This window comes from Mus caroli, unplaced genomic scaffold (assembly GCF_978045245.1).
Source record: "Mus caroli unplaced genomic scaffold, Mus_caroli_1 scaffold_13, whole genome shotgun sequence".
Taxonomy (NCBI): domain Eukaryota; kingdom Metazoa; phylum Chordata; class Mammalia; order Rodentia; family Muridae; genus Mus; species Mus caroli.
In genome coordinates, this window is record NW_028227268.1 from 35,317,812 (window position 1) to 35,336,941 (window position 19,130).

General features: G+C 39.8%; 1 protein-coding gene across 5 annotated transcripts in view; it reads right to left on the reverse strand.

Annotated features, from left to right (window-relative positions):
• Trim37 (tripartite motif containing 37) overlaps positions 1-19,130 on the reverse strand; it is a 155,284-nt gene that overhangs the window by 88,111 nt on the left and 48,043 nt on the right. For all 5 annotated transcript variants that reach the window (XM_085829701.1, XM_085829700.1, XM_085829703.1 and 2 more), the window contains 6 exons: positions 15,150-15,329; positions 10,920-11,034; positions 8,423-8,641; positions 6,968-7,104; positions 3,272-3,357; positions 510-704 (listed from right to left, as the gene is read on the reverse strand). In XM_085829701.1, coding sequence (XP_085685827.1) covers positions 510-704; positions 3,272-3,357; positions 6,968-7,104; positions 8,423-8,641; positions 10,920-11,034; positions 15,150-15,329 — 932 coding nt within the window. The remainder of the gene's footprint in view (positions 1-509; positions 705-3,271; positions 3,358-6,967; positions 7,105-8,422; positions 8,642-10,919; positions 11,035-15,149; positions 15,330-19,130) is intronic.

Sequence of the window (19,130 nt, forward strand, 5' to 3'; positions counted from 1 at the left end):
TTTCAGTTCTGAAAACTGAATCCATTCACAAAGCGGCCAACTGTACTTCTCTATATAGGCCCAACTATCAACTGGACAGGACATAAAAGGCAATCATTTACAAGTTTCTTCTTCTGTTCTCTGAAGTATTAGGATTAAACACAGATGTGTGTGTGTGTGTGTGTGTGTGTGTGTGTTGGGAGATTACTATACTATGAGCTACACACTCTAGCCCTGAAACCTTTTAAAAGACACTTAAAATTTGCTTTTGACGTAACACTTTTGAGCAATGACAGAGAAAAAAGGGGGAAGGTCATAGGTACAGCTTGCCTAGCACAATGAGATCATGAATTCAATCCACAGCACACACAGAGGGAAGAAGATAGGTTAAAAAGCCACTCCTATGAAATGAATGGAAAATCATTTTACTACAGAAACATACTGTGTCTCAATTCTCAGTTGAGATACAAAGACAGAAACTCAACAGTTCTCTAATGAACCAAAGAAAAATCAAGAGATTATTATTTTACCTGTGGGCTGCAACAGTGAAGCAGACGGGCGAGGTTGTAAACCCCACAGGTTTTCCATACTGCTCCGGTCCTTAAGATCCAATAAGTGTATTAGGATTAAAGGATCAATGTCTAGTAAGCTACTGGTAGCTGCAGAGCATAAATGTGCTCTTCTTGACATTCTGCTACTGGCACCCACATAGCTGTGGCTACTACCTGCAAAACAAATAGATAGAGAAAACATACTGTATGCACCTGCACATATTAAAAATAAAAACTATTACTGGCTGAATACCTGCCTGCAGATAATGAAAACCACAAAGTAACCATACTGTCAACCAATGAATACTAGAACAATAACTAAGCATGAGCCTTGTTACTACCCAGAATTCAAGAGCAATCACCAGCCTCATCCAAAACACCACACAAATGATGTCTATGTATAAATACACAACCTGGGGCAAGCCAGGGGCAAGGCAAGGAAAAGTTTCCAATCCGGTGAATAGAGTAAGATTTTCCATGTCCTATAAGCTGAGCATTTAGTACTGCCAGTTTTTAAAAGATTAACCAAATTAAGTGTGGTGACACTGCTTGTAATCCTAACACTTGAGAGGTTGAGAGCTGGAGGTTAAAGGATCAGAAATTTAAAGCCATCTTTGGCTACATAACAAGTTAAAAAACCAACCCAGGCTATATAAAAGAAAGAAAAAATTAAAAAAATTAATATTAATCATTATGACCAATGTGCAGTGGTATCTTACTACGTTGGTTTTTTTTTTGTTTTGTTTTGTTTTTTGTTTTTCCAGACAGGGTTTCTCTGTGTAGCCAGCCCTGGCTGTCCTGGAACTCACTCAGTAGACCAGGCTAGCCTCAAACTCAGAAATCCACCTGCCTCTGCCTCCCAAGTGCTGGGATTAAAGGCGTGCGCTACCACGCCCGGCTTTTTTTTCTTCCTTTTTCTTTTCTTTCTTTTTTTTTTTTTTTTTTTTTTTTTTTTTTACGGTTTTAATCTGGCATTTCCTACGAAGACAAAACACAAAAGAATAACCAGAGTTTCAGAAATGTGTGGGGTCCCTCCTAAGTGTAGCAACACATAACATGAGTCACAAAAGAAAAACTGCCAAGAACTATCTGAAAAAATAACCAAAGAATTCCAAACTATGATGAGAAATGCTAATACTTTCGAATTTGCTTTAGAAATGTAGTAGTCCTAAAAAAAAAAAAAAAAAAGCAATAGTCCTATGAGCTTTCCCATTCATTCATTCATTTTAAAGAAAGATAGAGTCTCTCTCTATGTAGCCCTGACTATCTAGGGCATATTTCAAAGTGTACATGTGTGTGTTCTCTTCTAGAACTTAATTGAGAACATCTAGAGTTTAATCAAGAATATTAAATTAAGCTTTTTTATTTCTGACTGTTGTCTATATTTGGATAATTTTGTCAGTTAAGGCTTCTCTGATTTAAATACTACAGAGGTAGACAGATATGTTCTTTACACATCAGAACATGTTATCACAGATGATGCTATCATAGGTGTTGCTAGCCAGGTTTTCCCAAGCATAGTCTTTACTTAAGAATAGGGAATTATACTGAACCTCTTTGAAGAAAGAGTCTGTCCAAAATGACCTAGAATTCTATAGCTACATTGTCATATTTTAGCTAATTATTCTATCTATTCACCTTTAGTTATAAAGTACACAAGTCTTTCTCATATTCTCAGGAACTAGAAATATGCCATTATATTCATTAATGCTTGTCAAAAAATTTCATCGAACTTTAACAATGACAATAAGGGTTTTTGTTCACATTACACCCTCAACATCTAAGGTAACCATCTAAATTTTAACATTTAGAGCTACAGAAAATGCAAAAAATTAAAAAAAACATGGATGACATTTAATCAATACCTTGGAATCAACATAGTAAAACAGCACCCATTCCCATTATTAGTAAATACTTTTCTATAAAAGGCTACTGGGAATTAAGTAGGGTCTCGTACATGTTGAGCAAGCTCTCTCAAGAAACGTTTGAATGAATTTGTTAATTTAAATATCTAACCATGTTTATCTTATGTGCGCCAATGCTATACCTAAGAATTTTCCTATCACACATCTTAAGAGAGAAATGGATAGATAAAACTAAAACAACCAAGGCCTCACTTCAGTATATCCATTTTCATTTTTTACTAACACCATCTCTACATTTTTTCTGTACTATTCAAAAATCTTGAAAATAGGCATTAAAATAGCTTTACAATGGATAACATTTATTTTAAAAATACTACATGTTTCTTTATGATACTGTATTATGTGCTAGGGAGACAAAAAGGAGGAAGAACAAAATTTTAATTTCAACCTAGAAAAGAAGTTGGCAGCTCGGCATGGTGGCACACGCCTTTAATCCCAGCACTTGGGAGGCAGAGGCAGGTGGATTTCTGAGTTCGAGGCCAGCCTGGTCTACAGAGTTAGTTCCAGGACAGCCACAGATATACAGAGAAACCCTGTCTCGAAAAACCAAAAAAAAAAAAAAAAAAAAGAATAAATAAATGAATAAATAAATAAATAAGAGACTTTAAAATTTGTCTCAGAATTTTATAAATAATTATGGCAAACAAAAAGTATGTCGTAAAGGGCCTGGTACAGAGAAATATTTTGTAATGCTAATTGTTACTAGCCTTTTAAGTATCATCAGTACTGCATTAATACCATGAACCTTTATACCAGTGGCTACCCTCTACTAAAATACAGCAAGTCAGCGTGACTCATGGAGGCCAGCCTCTGTACCTGGAGGACCTGTAGCAGCTGCATCTTCCATGAGCTCTCCCTCTTCCAGCTCCATACTGTTATATTCTACATCATTTTCCCCAGACCTGCAAATAGACAAAAATCCATCATGTTCACAATAACTCATAATTCTCACGAAGGAAATACAATTACTATCTGTATTTGTAGGCCAGTAAGATGGCTCAGCTAGTAAAAGGCACTTGCCACCAAGCCTTATAACCTGAGTTCAAGCCTCAGGGGCCATCTGGGAGAGAGGAAGAGTGAGCCAATTGCCAGGTTGTCGTCTGACTTTTACATGCACTACTCAAAGCACACTCTACATGAATTTTAAAAATGGTATTTGTCACACTTTGATCAGTTTTGTGTTTTGAAATACAACTATGAGAAGACCTGTACCAGCTAGCTTTGTGTCAACTTGACATAGGATGGAGTAATCACAGAGAAAGGAGTTCAGTTAGGGAAGTGACTCCGAGAGATCCAGCACTGGGGCATTTTCTCAATTAGTGATCAAGGGGGGAGGTCCCCTTGTGGGTGGTGCCATCTCTGGGCTGGTAGTCTTGGTTCTATAAGAAAGCAGGCTGAACAAGCCAGGGGAGGCAAGCCAGTAAAGAACATCCCTCCATGGCCTCTGCATCAGCTCCTGCTTTCAGACCTGCTTGAGTTCCAGTCCTGACTTCCTTTGGTGTTGAACAGCAATGTGGAAGTGTAAGCCGAATAAACCCTTTCCTCCCAAACTTGCTTCTTGGTCATGATTTTTGTGCAGGAATAGAAACCCTGACTAAGACAAGACCTTAGTCAGTCATGAGTATGCATTTAATAGTCAAATAAGTTTTAAATAACATCAAAGCAAGCTAACAATATTTAATTTTTGCATCAGAACACTGTAAGAAGTTATACATTTATAATGAGTTGTCTCTGTTGCAGGCATATGGCTTAGTTAGTACAGTACTTATCTAGCACTTAGGAAGTCTAGGGTTTGAACTATCACCACATGGAACCGGGGTTAGTGGTATGGTACCCACCTGAAATCTCAGCAATCCTAGGATTAAGGAGGCAGAGACAGGAAGATCAGAAAGTTCTCATCCTCAGTTATATAGCATATAGCAAGTTTGTGAGCAGATTAGGCTATGGCAAGACCATCTCAAAAATTTAAAAAAAAAAAAAAAAAAGACCCACACTCTAATGATAGTTAATAGGGAAAAAAATAAAAATAATGACAATCCCCCTGCCCAAAAAAACCCCACACCCTACATTTTAATATTTAAGAAAAACCCTCCAAGTCAGGAGTGCTGGTACATGCCTGTATACCCAATACTTGAGAGGCACACAAAGGAGGCCTGGGAATTCAAGGCCATCCTTAGCCACACAATGAGTTCTGTGAGGTTATTGAAACCTTGCCTCAGTCTGTCTGTCTGTCTCTTTCACACACACACACACACACACACACACACAATTTACTGCATATGACTAAGACAACTTCAGAAAACAGGGTGGTTCCTATTTATTCTTTAAAAATCACCTCTGAACTACCTCAAATTCAACTATAAAGTACCTAATAGTACAAACAGTAAGAAAGACGATGCTACTTCTGTATATCTAAAGAAATTTTAAGATCAGCTCCCATTGTGACAGTGTAAGGAATTCTGAAGCCTTACTATCAAGTAAAACTGAGGAAAATAATTTTTAAAAAGCCTGTTGAGGGGCTGGTGAGATGGCTCAGTGGGTAAGAGCACCCGACTGCTCTTCCAAAGGTCCGAGGTTCAAATCCCAGCAACCACATGGTGGCTCACAACCATCCGTAACGAGATCTGGCGCCCTCTTCTGGAGTGTCTGAAGACAGCTGCAGTGTACTTACATATAATAAAAATAAATAAATCTTAAAAAAAAAAAAAAAGCCTGTTGAGACTCTAGAAATAAGGTAACTCCACCAATTAAGATCATGTGTTTCAGGGCTGGAGAGACAGCGGTTAAGAGCTCTGGCTGCTCTTCCACGGGTCTTGTGTTCAATTTCCCAGGAATCACATGGTAGCTCATAACCATCTGTAACGGGATCTGATTCCCCTTTTCTAGTGTGTCTGAAGACAGCAAAAATGTATTCAAATATATAAAAATAAATAAATCATTAGAAAAAGATTATGTGTATCTCTTGCAGAGAGCCAGGGTCCCAGCACCCACACGATGGCCAACAACCATGGATCTGTAACTCCAGTTCCCGGAGATCAAATGCCCTTGCCTGTGGCCACTGAGCATCCGTATGGTCCAAGGACATACATGCAGGCAAAAAGCTCATAAAATAAATCTAAAAAAAAAAGAAAAAGAAAAGGAGGAAGAAAAATTTAAAAAAAAAAAAAAGTACTCTGGAAATGTTCCTAATGGCATAAAATATAAAATGAAGAAATGGCTACTAAAAAAACAGTATTTACATTGGTAATAAGAAAGAGCATAGGGCTCTTTTCTTTCAACATCCAGTTAACTCAGTTTCTAAAGCCGGAGAGAGAAGTGTACTTTTGCCCTCAGTCTAGGTTTAGACTCAGAGGTCTCTCCCCCTCTCCCCCTCCCACTCTAAGGAATAAAGCTATAAAACAGTGCCAGAAAAGCCTACAATAGGCAGCCAACCCTCATCAGCAAGACCAGGTTTGGGCCAGTGATACAGCTTAGTGAGTAAAAATCATTACTGTGCAGCCCTGAAAATCTGATTGGAGGCTGAGATGGCTCAGCAGGTAAGAGGACTGACTGCTCTTTCCCAGGACTAGGGTTCAACTCCTAGCAACCACACGGCAGCGCACAACTGTCTGTAATTCCACTTCCAGGGAATCTGACGCCCTCACACAGACAAATGTGCATGCAGGCAAAACATGAAGCACATAAAGTAAAGTAAATTATAAAAGAATAATCATCCCTGGAACCAACAGTGGAAGTATAACACCACCTCTTACAAGTTGAACTCTGACCTCTGTATGCCAATATTACACATACACACACACATTTAAAAACTTACATTTATGCTGGGCAGTGGTGCCACTTAGGAGACAGAGACCAGCCTGGTCTACAGTGAGTTCCAAAGATAGCCAGGGCTACACAGAAAAACCCTATCTCCAAAACCTCAAAAATTAAAAAGTGAATTTAAAAAAGTATTTATCTTGTTGGGCAGTGGTGGTGCACATCTTTAATCCCAGCACCTGGGAGGCAGAGGCAGGCGGATTTCTGAGTTCGAGGCCAGCCTGGTCTACACAGTGAGTTCTAGGACAGCCAGGTCTACACAGAGAAACCCTGTCTCAACCCCCAACCCCAAAAAAAAGAAAGAAAAAGAAAAGAAAGTATTCATCTTAACTATGTATTTTACCTGTATTTATGTCTGTGTACCACCTGTGTGCCTAGTGCCCACAGAGGCCAGAAGTGAGAATCAGATTAAAGATGGTTATAAGCTGCCATGTAGGTCCTGGGAATTGAACCCAGGTCCTTTGGAAGAGCAGCCAGTATTCTTAATCATAGAGCCATCGCTCCTTGTTCAATTAAAAAAAAAAAAATTGAATGAATAAATAAATAAATAAGAAAAACTCCTAGCTTAGCTTAGAAGGCCTAGTTTATATCTAGATTATATGTAAAAAACAAAGTGCTGAATATTTCCATACTTAACATAAACCAGTTGCTACAGTTTCTAATAATTCCTACTTGGAGTGTTAACATGGGACTCACATGGTCTCCTCATCAATATCGTTTTCTTCTGTGTTGCTTGTTGCTGTAGAGCTAGCAGAAGAGCTGCTGCCATCAAGGTGATTCACTTCATCTTCTCCAACAAGATCCAGGTCCAGATCTCCATCCGAGAGCTCATGCTACAAGGAAAACACGACTTCCTCTCATTTCCTTCTTAGAATTCTGAGTGGAGAGTCTGATAATGTAGTCCAGGCTGGTCTTATTTTTCCTCTCTCAGCCTCCTGAGAGCAAGCACCACCACACTTGGCTAAAACAAGATTTTTATTCCAAACATTTCTACTCAGTTGGTCGTCCCAGTTAAGACACTAAGCAGAGTTCTATTTTCTGATCCTATATTTACACCACTGAATACTCTAGAGAAAAGTCACACAACCTCACTGACTGCTACCATTTTTGATTTATAGTTACTTATCAACCTGAGCTGGGCCCTCAATGCAACAAGGAGTAATTTACACATTCCTAGTCAGCCTCCAATAAGGCTCTCCTCACAAAGTAACTTCTTACAGCCAGGCGTAGTGGTGCACAGCTGTACCTCAGCACTGGGGAATCTGAGAAAGCAGCGAGCCAAAAAGGCTGTCCTTTCTCACATAGTGTTTTCTAGCTCATAGCCAGCCTGAGCTACAAAAACAAATCAATCTACCACTTAAGTCACACGACCCCCTGCCCCAGCCTTTCTCATCCTCGTAGCCCCTCTATCCACCTGCACAGAACAACTTTCAGCTGCTTAATCTACACGTTCTACCATTCAATTTACTCAAAAGGCTAAGCACTTGTCACCTATGGACATTGACACTTGAGTGGGAGCTGAGTGCCTCATGCTTGCAGAGGCTAGCCTGGTCTACATACTGAGTTCTAGGGCAGTCAGGCTCCACTGTCTCAGACCACTGAAAGATTGATGACATTATGCACTGAATAATTGAGGAAAGAAAATAGGGCTCATAGACTAAGGCAGTTGTACTTTGACACATTGAGTAAAATGAAACATAAAATCCAAGTCTCCCATCTTAAAAGCAACAGCCACAGAAAATCTACTCTGGACTCCTAATCTTAACTAAAAACAAACAAAATCCACTCAGTGAATTCCTATTCCAGCTATTATTTGACTTGGCAAAAACTAACCAACTTATAAGTCCTCTTACAAGCAGAAATGAAGTACCTAGCAGCTACAGTGAATGATAAAAACAAACAAACAAACAAACAAACATATTTTTAAAATCCATAGTTTCTAGACTATGTGTCACAGTTACAGAGAACAGTCTTCTGTAATGAACTAACTTTTATAACGTTGCAATGCTGTCTAATTATTACATTTATACAACATGCACACACCAATAATGAAAACTAGTGGACAAGATCTGTAGGACACTGTTTTCCCTGCATTTTATGCTGGAACCCATGATCCTACTGCACACATTACCAATCTAAATCTATTATTACATGATAGTCTTCGTTCTGAATCTTCTCCTCCTCATCTTCATCTTCCTTGGTCTCTCTTACAGAAGCGGAAGTAGGACCACCTTCCAGAAGCATGTCAGAGCATGACCCAGCTTTCTTAGTTCGTGTCTCAGGAGAATCATCATTTTGGGGGCTAAGATGATTATCTGGTGGTGACAGATCTCTGGATTTCTGAGTTCGGGACAGCTCAATCGTCAGTCTCTTTTAAAATAAGAACAGTACAAATCAACATTAAGTGTAAGAGGTGTCTCAGTGGCAAAGTAAACAAAGTACAGTTGAAAATTAGATATAAGGGGCTTGTGAGATGGCTCAGTGGGTAAGAGCACTGACTGCTCTTCCAAACGTCCTGAGTTCAAATCCCAGCAACCACATGGTGGATCACAACCACCCGTAATGAGATCTGATGCCCTCTTCTGGTACACCTGAAGACAGCTACAGTGTACTTATGTATAATAATAAATCTTAAAAAAAAAATAAAATAAAAAAGAAAATTAGATATAAACTGGGTGTAACAGCACATGTAGCTAATCCCAGCACCCAGGAGGCAGAAACTGGTGATCTCCAGCTTGGCCTTCATATAAATAGGGAGGGGGGAGGAGAGGAAGAGAGGGAGAGAGGAGAGGGAGAGAGGGAAGAGGGGGGAAGAGAGAGGAAGGAAGGAAGGAAGGAAGGAAGGAAGGAAGGAAGGAAGGAAGGAAGGAAGAAGGGCGGCCAGGAGAGGGGAAGGGAGGGCAGCATGAAGTTGGAGTTGAAGAAACAGCCCAAGGGACGTGCAGAAGGTGGATCACGGAGGTGACAAGCAAAACACAACTGGGTCTTGTCCATCCTGCAGGATTCAGCAGCACAATGCACACAGAGGGAGCTATGTAGGGCCTGAGAACACGCTCATGCACATGAATCTCCAAAAGGCTAAGCACTTGTCACCTGTGGACATTGACACTTGAGTGGGAGCTGGGTGCCTCATGCTTGCAGAGGCTAGCCTGGTCTACATACTGAGTTCCAGGGCAGCCAGGGCTCCACTGTCTCAAAACACGGGGAAAAAAGTAGATCCAGATATTCCTGAAAATAGTTTTTAAAAACCATTTCTTTGGACTGGAAAGATAGCTCACTGGTTAAGAGCACTGGCAGTCCTTCCACAGCTCAATTCCCAGCACCAGCATGGTGGCTCACAACCATCTATTATGGGATCTGATATCCTTTTCTGTCATACAGGTACATATATAAATAAAGCACTCATATACATAAATAATAAGTCTTCAGAAAACAAAACAAAACCATTTCTTTCTCTCATTTTCTCCTGTCTTGTTTTTGAAATATGTTTATGACAAAGATAAACATCCTTTTGTGTATCTAGTCTAAACAATACATATAGTTCACAAACTGTACTGAGAAGGCAGGCAGAGCTTTGATCTGTTTTGTTTGATGGTGCTGAGAAACCAGGCCTTTTCATTGTGAGGTAGACATTCAATTACTGAGCTACACGTCCAGCTCCAGTAGTTTTAATCTATATTCACCCATATTTCGGAGCTTCATCTACTACAACTTTCATAATCCAAACCTCCCACTCCATTCAAAGCCCATATGGAGAGGCTGCAGGATGGCTCAGTGAGGCAGAGAACCTGCTACTAAGCCTGATAACCTGAGCTCAATCCTTGAACTCACATAGTAGAAGGGAGAATAAACTCCCACAAGTGTCCCACATGTGCACAGTGGCATGAGATACATGTGACACACACATGCACACGCAAACACCATAAAACCAGTTTCAACTTCCACATGAAAGAATTCCTTACACAATTTCATTATTTCAAAATCAAAATTTATTAACCACTTATTAAATTTATTAACTACTTATTATAGTATTCAATCAACAACAAGAATTCAAACAAAGTATGGCAACTTTCAATTATCCCACTTTTAATCTTTAAACTCAAGATAGCCTGTACAAGACAATCATCTTAGACACTGAGGGAAACAATGTTTACCTCAAACCAGAGTGGTACTGCACAGCACAACTTTGCATAATAGTAATATTATATATCTACAGTATCTATCACAAGCCCCTGAAATGAAGTTACTACAACTAAGGTATAGTATTGTTGATTTTAATGAAAGCTAAATGTAGCTAAATGTGGCTACACAATTGAGTAGTACAGAATCTAGAGGCTCAAAGGGTAGAGAAAAGAACAGTCAAATTTTTACCACAATATTAACATGGACAGCCAAAATCAAAAAGCAGCAAGCCAAAAGAATAATAGGCTGTAGTAGGCAAGAACAGCTTTAATTAAGCCGGGTGTGGTGGCGCACACCTTTAATCCCAGCACTTGGGAGGCAGAGGCAGGTGGATTTCTGAGTTCGAGGCCAGCCTGGTCTACAAAGTGAGTTCCAGGACAGCCAGGGCTATACAGAGAAACCCTGTCTCGAAAAACAACAGCAGCAACAACAACAACAACAAAAAGAACGGCTTTAATTGCCTTACCTCTTTAAGATTGTTTATTTGTTGGATATAACCAGTCTGTGCAGCTTCCAACTGAGTAATGTACCAGTGCTGATCCCGGCATTTTTGAAAAAATGTCGGTGAGCGTACCTGAAACCTTAAAGAATAATTCCACATGAAGAATAATACAAAAGGTGAATCTGTGCATTATATAAGTTCTACAGTTCCCATTCCATAAGCACCACTTCAGCCAAGGCTACACAGAGAAACTGTCTCAAAAAAGAAACAAACAAAGCAGCAAGAACCACTTGAAATGAATCCTGAGTTTCTGTTGCCCAACATTCACATATGTTCTCATAACTGAAAGGGACTGTGGAGGCTCTAGGTGTCAACTGTCTAAACTAAAACTACACTTTTTCTCTCCTTTTATATGTATGGGTGTTTTGCCTGCATGTATGTCTGTGTACCACAAACATGCCTGGGGTTTGCAGAGGTCAGAAGAGGGTGTTAGCTCACCTAAGACTGGAGTTACAGATGGTTGTAAGCTGCTATGTGGGTGCTCGGAATCAAGCCTGGGACCTCTGGAAGAACAGCCTGTCCTCTAAACCACTGAGCCATCTCTTGAGACCCTAAACTCTATTTTTCTAAAGATCACATGCATATCAAGACTAAGCTGCCAAGTTAACCCACAAAGCATAGATATTATAATACTGTATGTAGTTCAAATATGATGATCCCAAGCTGGAAAAGAAAGAGGATCATAACTACATGGGACTAACCCTTTCCTATCCCTTTACCTAGTCAGACTCCAGAAAAACATAGTTTAAGGTCTGTGTTTTCTCTCCCCCATCCCAGCTCTTAATCTCACTTCCATTTTAAATTTTAATAGTTTACTGTTTTTTGGAGGCAGCATCTCATTCTGTTTGGACTGGTCTAAAAAATAAAACACACAGCCATCCTCCTAGACTCTCTAGTGCTAGTGTTGAGGTATGAGTCACCACTCAAGTGTCCTCAGACTTCCTAAGCTTTGGGAAAATTCATGTACTGGGCCAAATAACCACAACTGCTTTACCAGGTTCAAAAGAGTTATATGCTTCCAATAAACTGTATCTTTGCCCTCTCCAGGTAGCCTATAATCAAAACTACATATCAACAAAATAGCAAATAAAAAGTATCTATAGTAATCCCTAATAACTACATAAATGTCTTTAATGTATCTTTTTTTTTAAACCTTCTTAATAAGCCATGTGGTTAAGGCAAATGCCTTTAATCCCAGCACTAAGGAGGCAAAGGCAGGCCAATTTTTATGAGTTTGAGGCCAGCCTGGTCTACAGAGTGAGTTCAAAGACAGCCAAGACTACAGAGAGAAGTCTTTCCTATCTTAAAGGAAAACAAAACAAATCAAAAACCTCGTAATATTTATTAAAAACAAATCTCTCTTACTCAAGAGCCAAACATGATTCTACTTAGTGAAACACACATGTAAGGGAATGTATAACAACATTTTTTGAGAAAATAACCACAAGACAATAAGTGTAATTTCAGACGGGCGTGGTGGCGCACGCCTTTAATCCCAGCACTCGGGAGGGAGGCAGATTTCTGAGTTGAGGCCAGCCTGGTCTACAAAGTGAGTTCCTCAACAGCCAGGGCTATACAGAGAAATCTTCCTGTCTCAAAAAAAACCAAAAACCAAAAAAAAGTCTTATTTCTCTCATGTCTTCTAGACCTTCCACTTGGCCACCCTTTGTTAGCTACCGAACTTGAATGTACTCCCAAAGGCCTAAGTGTAGAAGGGTGTTCCCTTTAGTGTATCATTAGAAGATAGTCATGACACTGGGGCATGACTCTGAAGAGAACACTAGACACCATACTCTTCCAAACCTCGGCCATGAGGGCTGCTATAATGTGGTGATTTACCACAACCACATACTCAAAACAATAGTGCTAATCCTCATGGACTGAAAGCTTGGAAACTGTGAACCAGATTTATAAAATGATTATCTCACATACTTGTTACAGAAACAGGAAACTACCAAGCAAAAAGCAACTTGAAGGGAAAGGAAACAGGTTACTGTTAGGAAGTCAAGGCAGAAATATGAGGCAAGTAATCACATCTAAGCTTAGACGCAGACAGAACAGCTGCCTCTATGCCTGTGCTCAGCTCACTTTCCCTGAATACAGCCCAGGACTCAGAGAATGGTGTTATTCAGAATTGGCAGGTCTTCTCATTTCAATGACATAATCAAGATAATCCCCCCCAGACACGCCCACAGGCTAACCTAATCTGCACTAGCTCTAGCTGAGACTCCTTTCCCAAGTCATTCTACATTCAGTTGACAAACAAACCATCAAATAGAGACAATTCAGTTTTACCTAAGATCTTACATCTAGTTAGCTGGAGCAGCATCTAAGCTAGCCAATGACACTCATGTATGAGAAGGCAGAATGGCACAATCACTATCTTTAGTGTTCATGAGAGAACATTAGAAAAGCTTCTCAGTACTTCCTTTGACTGATGGATCACACTCCTAGTCATTCCCACACACTCTACTTTTGTTTTTTGGTTTTCTTTTGTTTTTCCAGACAGGGTTCCTCTGTGTATCCCTGGCTGTCCTGGAACTCACTCTGTAGACCAGGCTGGCCTCGAACTCAGAAATCCGCCTGCCTCTGCTTCCCAAGTGCTGGGATTAAAGGCGTGTGCCACCACTGCCAGGCCTGCACACTCGTTTTTATACTATTTGTGCCATTTGGATAAAAATAGCAGAAAGGTTTTCCTATTTCTCTTTTAACGTACAAATAAATATATAAACTTATCTAGTTTAATTATATATTTATTTAGAGTTACAGAAAAGCCAGGTGTGGTGGTGCAGACATTTAATCTTGTACACTTAGGAGGCAGAAGCATATGTGAGTTTAGGGCCAGCTTGGTCCACACAGTTCCAGGACAGCCAGAGCTACATAATAGAGACCCTGCCTCAAAAAACAAAAGCAAAAAAACAAAACCGCAGGTAATAATTCAGCTGGATCTCTAAGTCTGAGGTGTGACAAGTCTACAGAGAGAGTTCCAGGACAGCCAGAGCTACACAGAGAAACCCTGTCTCAAAAACACAAAACAACAACAAAATATAACAAAAACCAGAGGTATAAAAAAAGCCTTAACTTCCTAATAAATATGTAATAAATATGTAAAAATTATATCAAAATCTTAAACAAAATGAGCAAAAAAGTAAAAAGGAGCTAATCAAGAGGAGAAAAGGAGTCAATAAGGCCAAAACTGTAGTACATCAACCATGAAGAGGCCACAATGAAAACCGTTATAGACACTAATAAAAGCATGGAGGGAAAATCTGTCACTCTGTAGGTTAGTAAATTGATGTTAGAATTGTGACTGTAACATGAAATGCCAATAAAGTGTTTTCTCTGTTAAATTAGAAAAACAAGGTTACATCAAGAGAAAAGCGTGACGGTCTTCTTCCTCCCTCCTCTCTGGGTTTTGCTTTCTCTGACACAGCATCTCAAGAAGTCCTGGCAAATCCTAAATCCCCTAGGTAGACAAGCATAGCCTCAAACTCCTGATCCTCTTAATCTACCACCTAATTTCTGGGATTACAAATATGTACCACCACACCTGGTAATTTTCATTTTTGTTTCCATACTTCTAACACATTTTATCAAAAACTAAAATATTATTCTGTAAAAGTAAGCTTGAAAAGTCAGTCACTGAAATATTACACTGTCAAATAGAGAGAAAAAAACGAAACACAAACCAAAACACCCCTCCATAGTGCCCTATAAATAATGCCCTCACTGTTTACTCTCAGACACCCTCAGTACTGAGATTTCGGGTGTGTGCTCTGTGCACAGGCTGAAGGCGATTTAACCAGTACTCTTGTTGGAACAGCATCCCTCTCACTGTGATTTCTTTTTTTTTCCCCCCCTTGTCTCCCTAAGACAGGGTTTCTCTCTGTAGCCCTGGCTATTCTGGAACTCACTCTGCAGACTAGGCTGACCTCAACTCAAAATTTCAGATTTTAGATTTTTAGTTAGATATGCTCAACCTATAAACCACCTTTAAAGAAATTATCATCATTATTATTGAACAAGGTGTCTTTATACTGAATTTTATTATTCATCTAACTACATGGAATTCCTGGAATAAAAGTTATAGTTAGTGTGAATTTAAATATTTATGTTTGTTAAAAGAAACTCTAAAATACAGTTTTAATGATATTATTTCCCTTATAAATCACAATATCAAATATCTCAAATTACCTTAAAATCACTGTATCATTTTGTCGGTTCAAGTATCCTTCATTTGCAAGTAAGTCCAGACGAAAAAACCTATTGTAGCCCCAGCACTCTCCAACTTCAAAGTCAGATGCAAATTCTCGAATGATATTTTTTGTAGGATCATTGCACGACTGGTGAACCATTTCTACACGATATTCATATCTAAAATGCAGAAAATATTATTAGTACAGTCAGGAAAGCAAAAATAATTATATGAAAATAATGTTGTTACTCCAGCGGAACTCCATTCAAAACAGATATCAATTACAGAAACAGCAGTATTTCAAACCAGCCACAACCTGACAAGAGCAACTTGGGAGAGGGAGGGGTTTCTTTGGCTTACACTTCCATGTCACAGCTCATCACTGAAGGAAGGCAGCACGGGAACTCCACTAGGGTGGGATGCTGGAGACAGGAGGTGGTGCAGAGAGCCCAGAGGGAGGCTGCTTACTTGTTTGCTCAGTCCAATTTTAGAATCCAAAATCACCAGCCCAGGGATGATGCAACCCACAATAAGCTGGGCCATACCCCATCAATCACTAATGAATGACCTACAGGTTTGCCTGCAGCCTGATCTTATAAAGTCATTTTCTTAATTGAGGTTCTCTCCTACTTTCACTTGGATCAAGTTGACATAAATTTATGCAGCACAATTGACCTCTTGTCAACCTGACCTCACTGTTAAGCCACAGCCTTTCCTTTTTTATTCATCCCCAAGATCACACGTTAATTTCAATATCACAACATAGCACATTTTACAAACTTAAAAGTCCCACATCTTTACAAACTCACTTTAAAATTTAGTATCTTTAAAACAGCCAGTCTTCTAAAATCAAAAGTTTCTCAGCTGTGGTTTCCTGAAAATCAACTCTCATAGGATCTCTTCATGATGCCAAGCCTTAACTTCTTTGCATAACCCTTTCAATCCTACACCTTCACCAACGGCCTCTCACAGTGCCAGGCCTCAGCTGTTCTCCACGACAGTTCATTCTTCAAATCCAGAACCACCTGGATGACTCTTACACTGTCAAGTTCAGCTGACAGGTACAACCTTGACTGCTTCTGTAACAGTTTCTGTATGCTGACTCTCAGGAAACATTTCCCAGGAGATTTTACCTCAGTGATGCTGGTCTCTTCTTAATCATTGCTAACTTCTCAACTCCAGTGAACCAGCATCAATTGTCCCCGTAAAACAAAGACTTTACTTTAGTGGTTCTAGTCTCTTTTTAATCACAGGCAAGTCTTCAGCTCCACCTGACCAGAAACCAGAGTCTTCACACAAACGGTCTGATAAATCTTCCCTCTGAAACATCACAAGCCAAGCCTCCACCTGCATGGCTTTAATATCATCTTCAAACCTCCTAGAGAACAACCCACTGAGCTCTCAATACTCAACGGCTCTTGTAGGCCAACGTTCCAAAGTCCTTCCACAGTCCTCTCCAAAACATGGTCAGATCTATCATAGCAACACTCCACTATCTGTCATAGTTAGGGTTACTAGGGAAGGAAAGGGCTTATTTGGCTTACACCTCCATATCACACCATTCATCACTGAAGGCAGTCAAGGGCTGGAACCTGGAGGGAAACCTCTCTACAGGAAACTCTCTCTTCCCTTCTCAGCCAGATACAGTGATCCACACCTACAATCTCAGGACTTGGGAGGTAAAGATGAGAGTGCCATGAGCTTAAGGGCATCCTTGTCTTTATCAAGTTAATACCAGCCTGGGTATAAGTCCCTTGCTTTAAAACAAAAACATAAGACAAGGGAAAAAAGGGGGTACAGGAGGACCCCCCTTTTTATAAAGACTTTTATATGCAATGATGTTTTGCCTTCATGTATGTCTGTATGAGGATGCCTCTTGAATTGGAGCTATAGACAATTGTGAGCTTCCACAAGGGTGCTGGGAATTGAACCAGGGTCCTTTGAAAGAGCAGCCACTGCTCTTAAAACCACTGAGGCATTTCTCCAGCCTGAGTTTTCTTCCCTATATCAGAAGTTACTCAGTGTCCTAGTTAGGGTTACTATTGCTGTGATGAAACACCATGACCAAAACAAGTGGGGGAGAAAAGGGTTTATTTGGTTTATACTTCCATATTGTTGTCCATCACCGAAGGAAGTCAGGACAGGAACTCAAGCAGGGCTGGAATCTGGAGGCAGGGGCTGATGCAGAAGCCACGGAAGGATGCTGCTTATGGCTTGCTCCTCATACTTGTTCAACCTGCTTTCTTATAGAACCTAGCCCAGAGATGAAACCACCCACAATAGGCTGCCACCCCCCACCCCCAATCAATCACTAAGTAATTGCCTTACAGGCTTGCTGACAGCCCAATCTTATGGAGTCATTTCCTCAACTGAGGCTCCCTCTGCTCCAATAATTCTACCTTGTGTCAAGTTGACATAAAACTAGCTAGCACACTCAATAAATACTACTTAAAAACAAATTCCAAAATGTCTCATGTAGAATTTTTACTTATTACACACGTGCTTACGCTCACACACCTTGAGAAAGTGAATAAAGCTTGAAAAAAAATACGAAGTGTTTCTGCAGCCCCTCACTGATAACTCACATTTACTAGACTACTATCTAGCTACTACATAGTGACTCATGTTTTTATTCTGTATTTTTAACAGTTAAACTACCCCACTGCTAAATTTTGAACTGCAAAATTGAATGTCATTTCAACATTTAATGGAAGAAGATTCTGAACCCACTATGCTTCCTGAAATGTTAAGTGAATTAACACACTGTATTTATCAGAATAGAAGACTACATGAAAGTATTCAGAAAAATATCAAACAAACACACACACATATAAATTCCAATCTTTTCTAAACATGCGAACATATTACATTATCAAGGATAAGTTATTACCATTTCTAAAACAATATGAACTTCAAATTCCTGAAACAGGGCCTGGAGGTATAGTGTAGTAATAAGAGCCTGAAATCCTGGACTCACTATCTAGTTAAAAATATATTTATGAATTAAAGTCCTGACATCTATTTGGTCAGTAACAAAACTATCAAGCTGAATCCAGTGACAAAGACAATAAAAATATGAAAATACAGATGGAAAACAACAATCAAAGACAGAAATTTAAAAATCCTCCTTTGCCCCAAGGCAGAGACAGAGAGAAAGATGGTTATATGAAACTGAGGACCAGGTAACCAGCTTTGTGGCAGAACTTAGAACAAACAGGTAATTAAGAGATGAACTAGCCGAAGAACAGAGCCAAACTATTGGCCTCAGTATTTATTCATATATAAAGAGTCTCAGTCACCACCTCTGGGAATAGGGGCATAGCTTACAATAAACACAACAAACCTGAGTTTGTTTCCCAGATCTCACAAAGTGACAGGAGACAACCATCAGCTGAGAACTGTCCCGACCACATACTCTAAATAGAAAGTTATAAATCTTTCATGTCTCTAACTTTTTGTGAAAATGAAATATTGACCTTAATCAGGTCATTTTTCAGGGACAGGAGACCTGAGAAAGGTGATGGGAAAGTCTGGGATCAGGAGGTCTTGCATAAACTGATAGTTCATGTCAAGCAAGTTTATGATATACAGCATCAGTCGGGTGCAGTAGCATATGCCTTTAACCCCAGTACTTGGAAACAGGGGCAGACGGATCTCTGTGAGTTTGAGGCCAACATAATTTACACATAGTGAGTTCTGGGACGTCTAAGGCTGTGTAGAGAGACTCTTATCTCAAAATAAACCAACAAAGGAAGTAAAAGAAGAAAGAAGTATATGTGGTTTACAGGGGAACACAGGACAGAATCAGCAGAAAGTTCATACAATGGGAAAGTCAGCACAAGCTATCCAAGCAGTGCTGCAGAAAAGGTACAAAGGATATCAAGTGGGACCAATAACTCCAAACTCTACAGAGGGAAAAGCCAGGGTCCCAGGAAGAGAAACATTTCAGGCCCTGGCCCCAGTCTCAGGCTGGACACTGC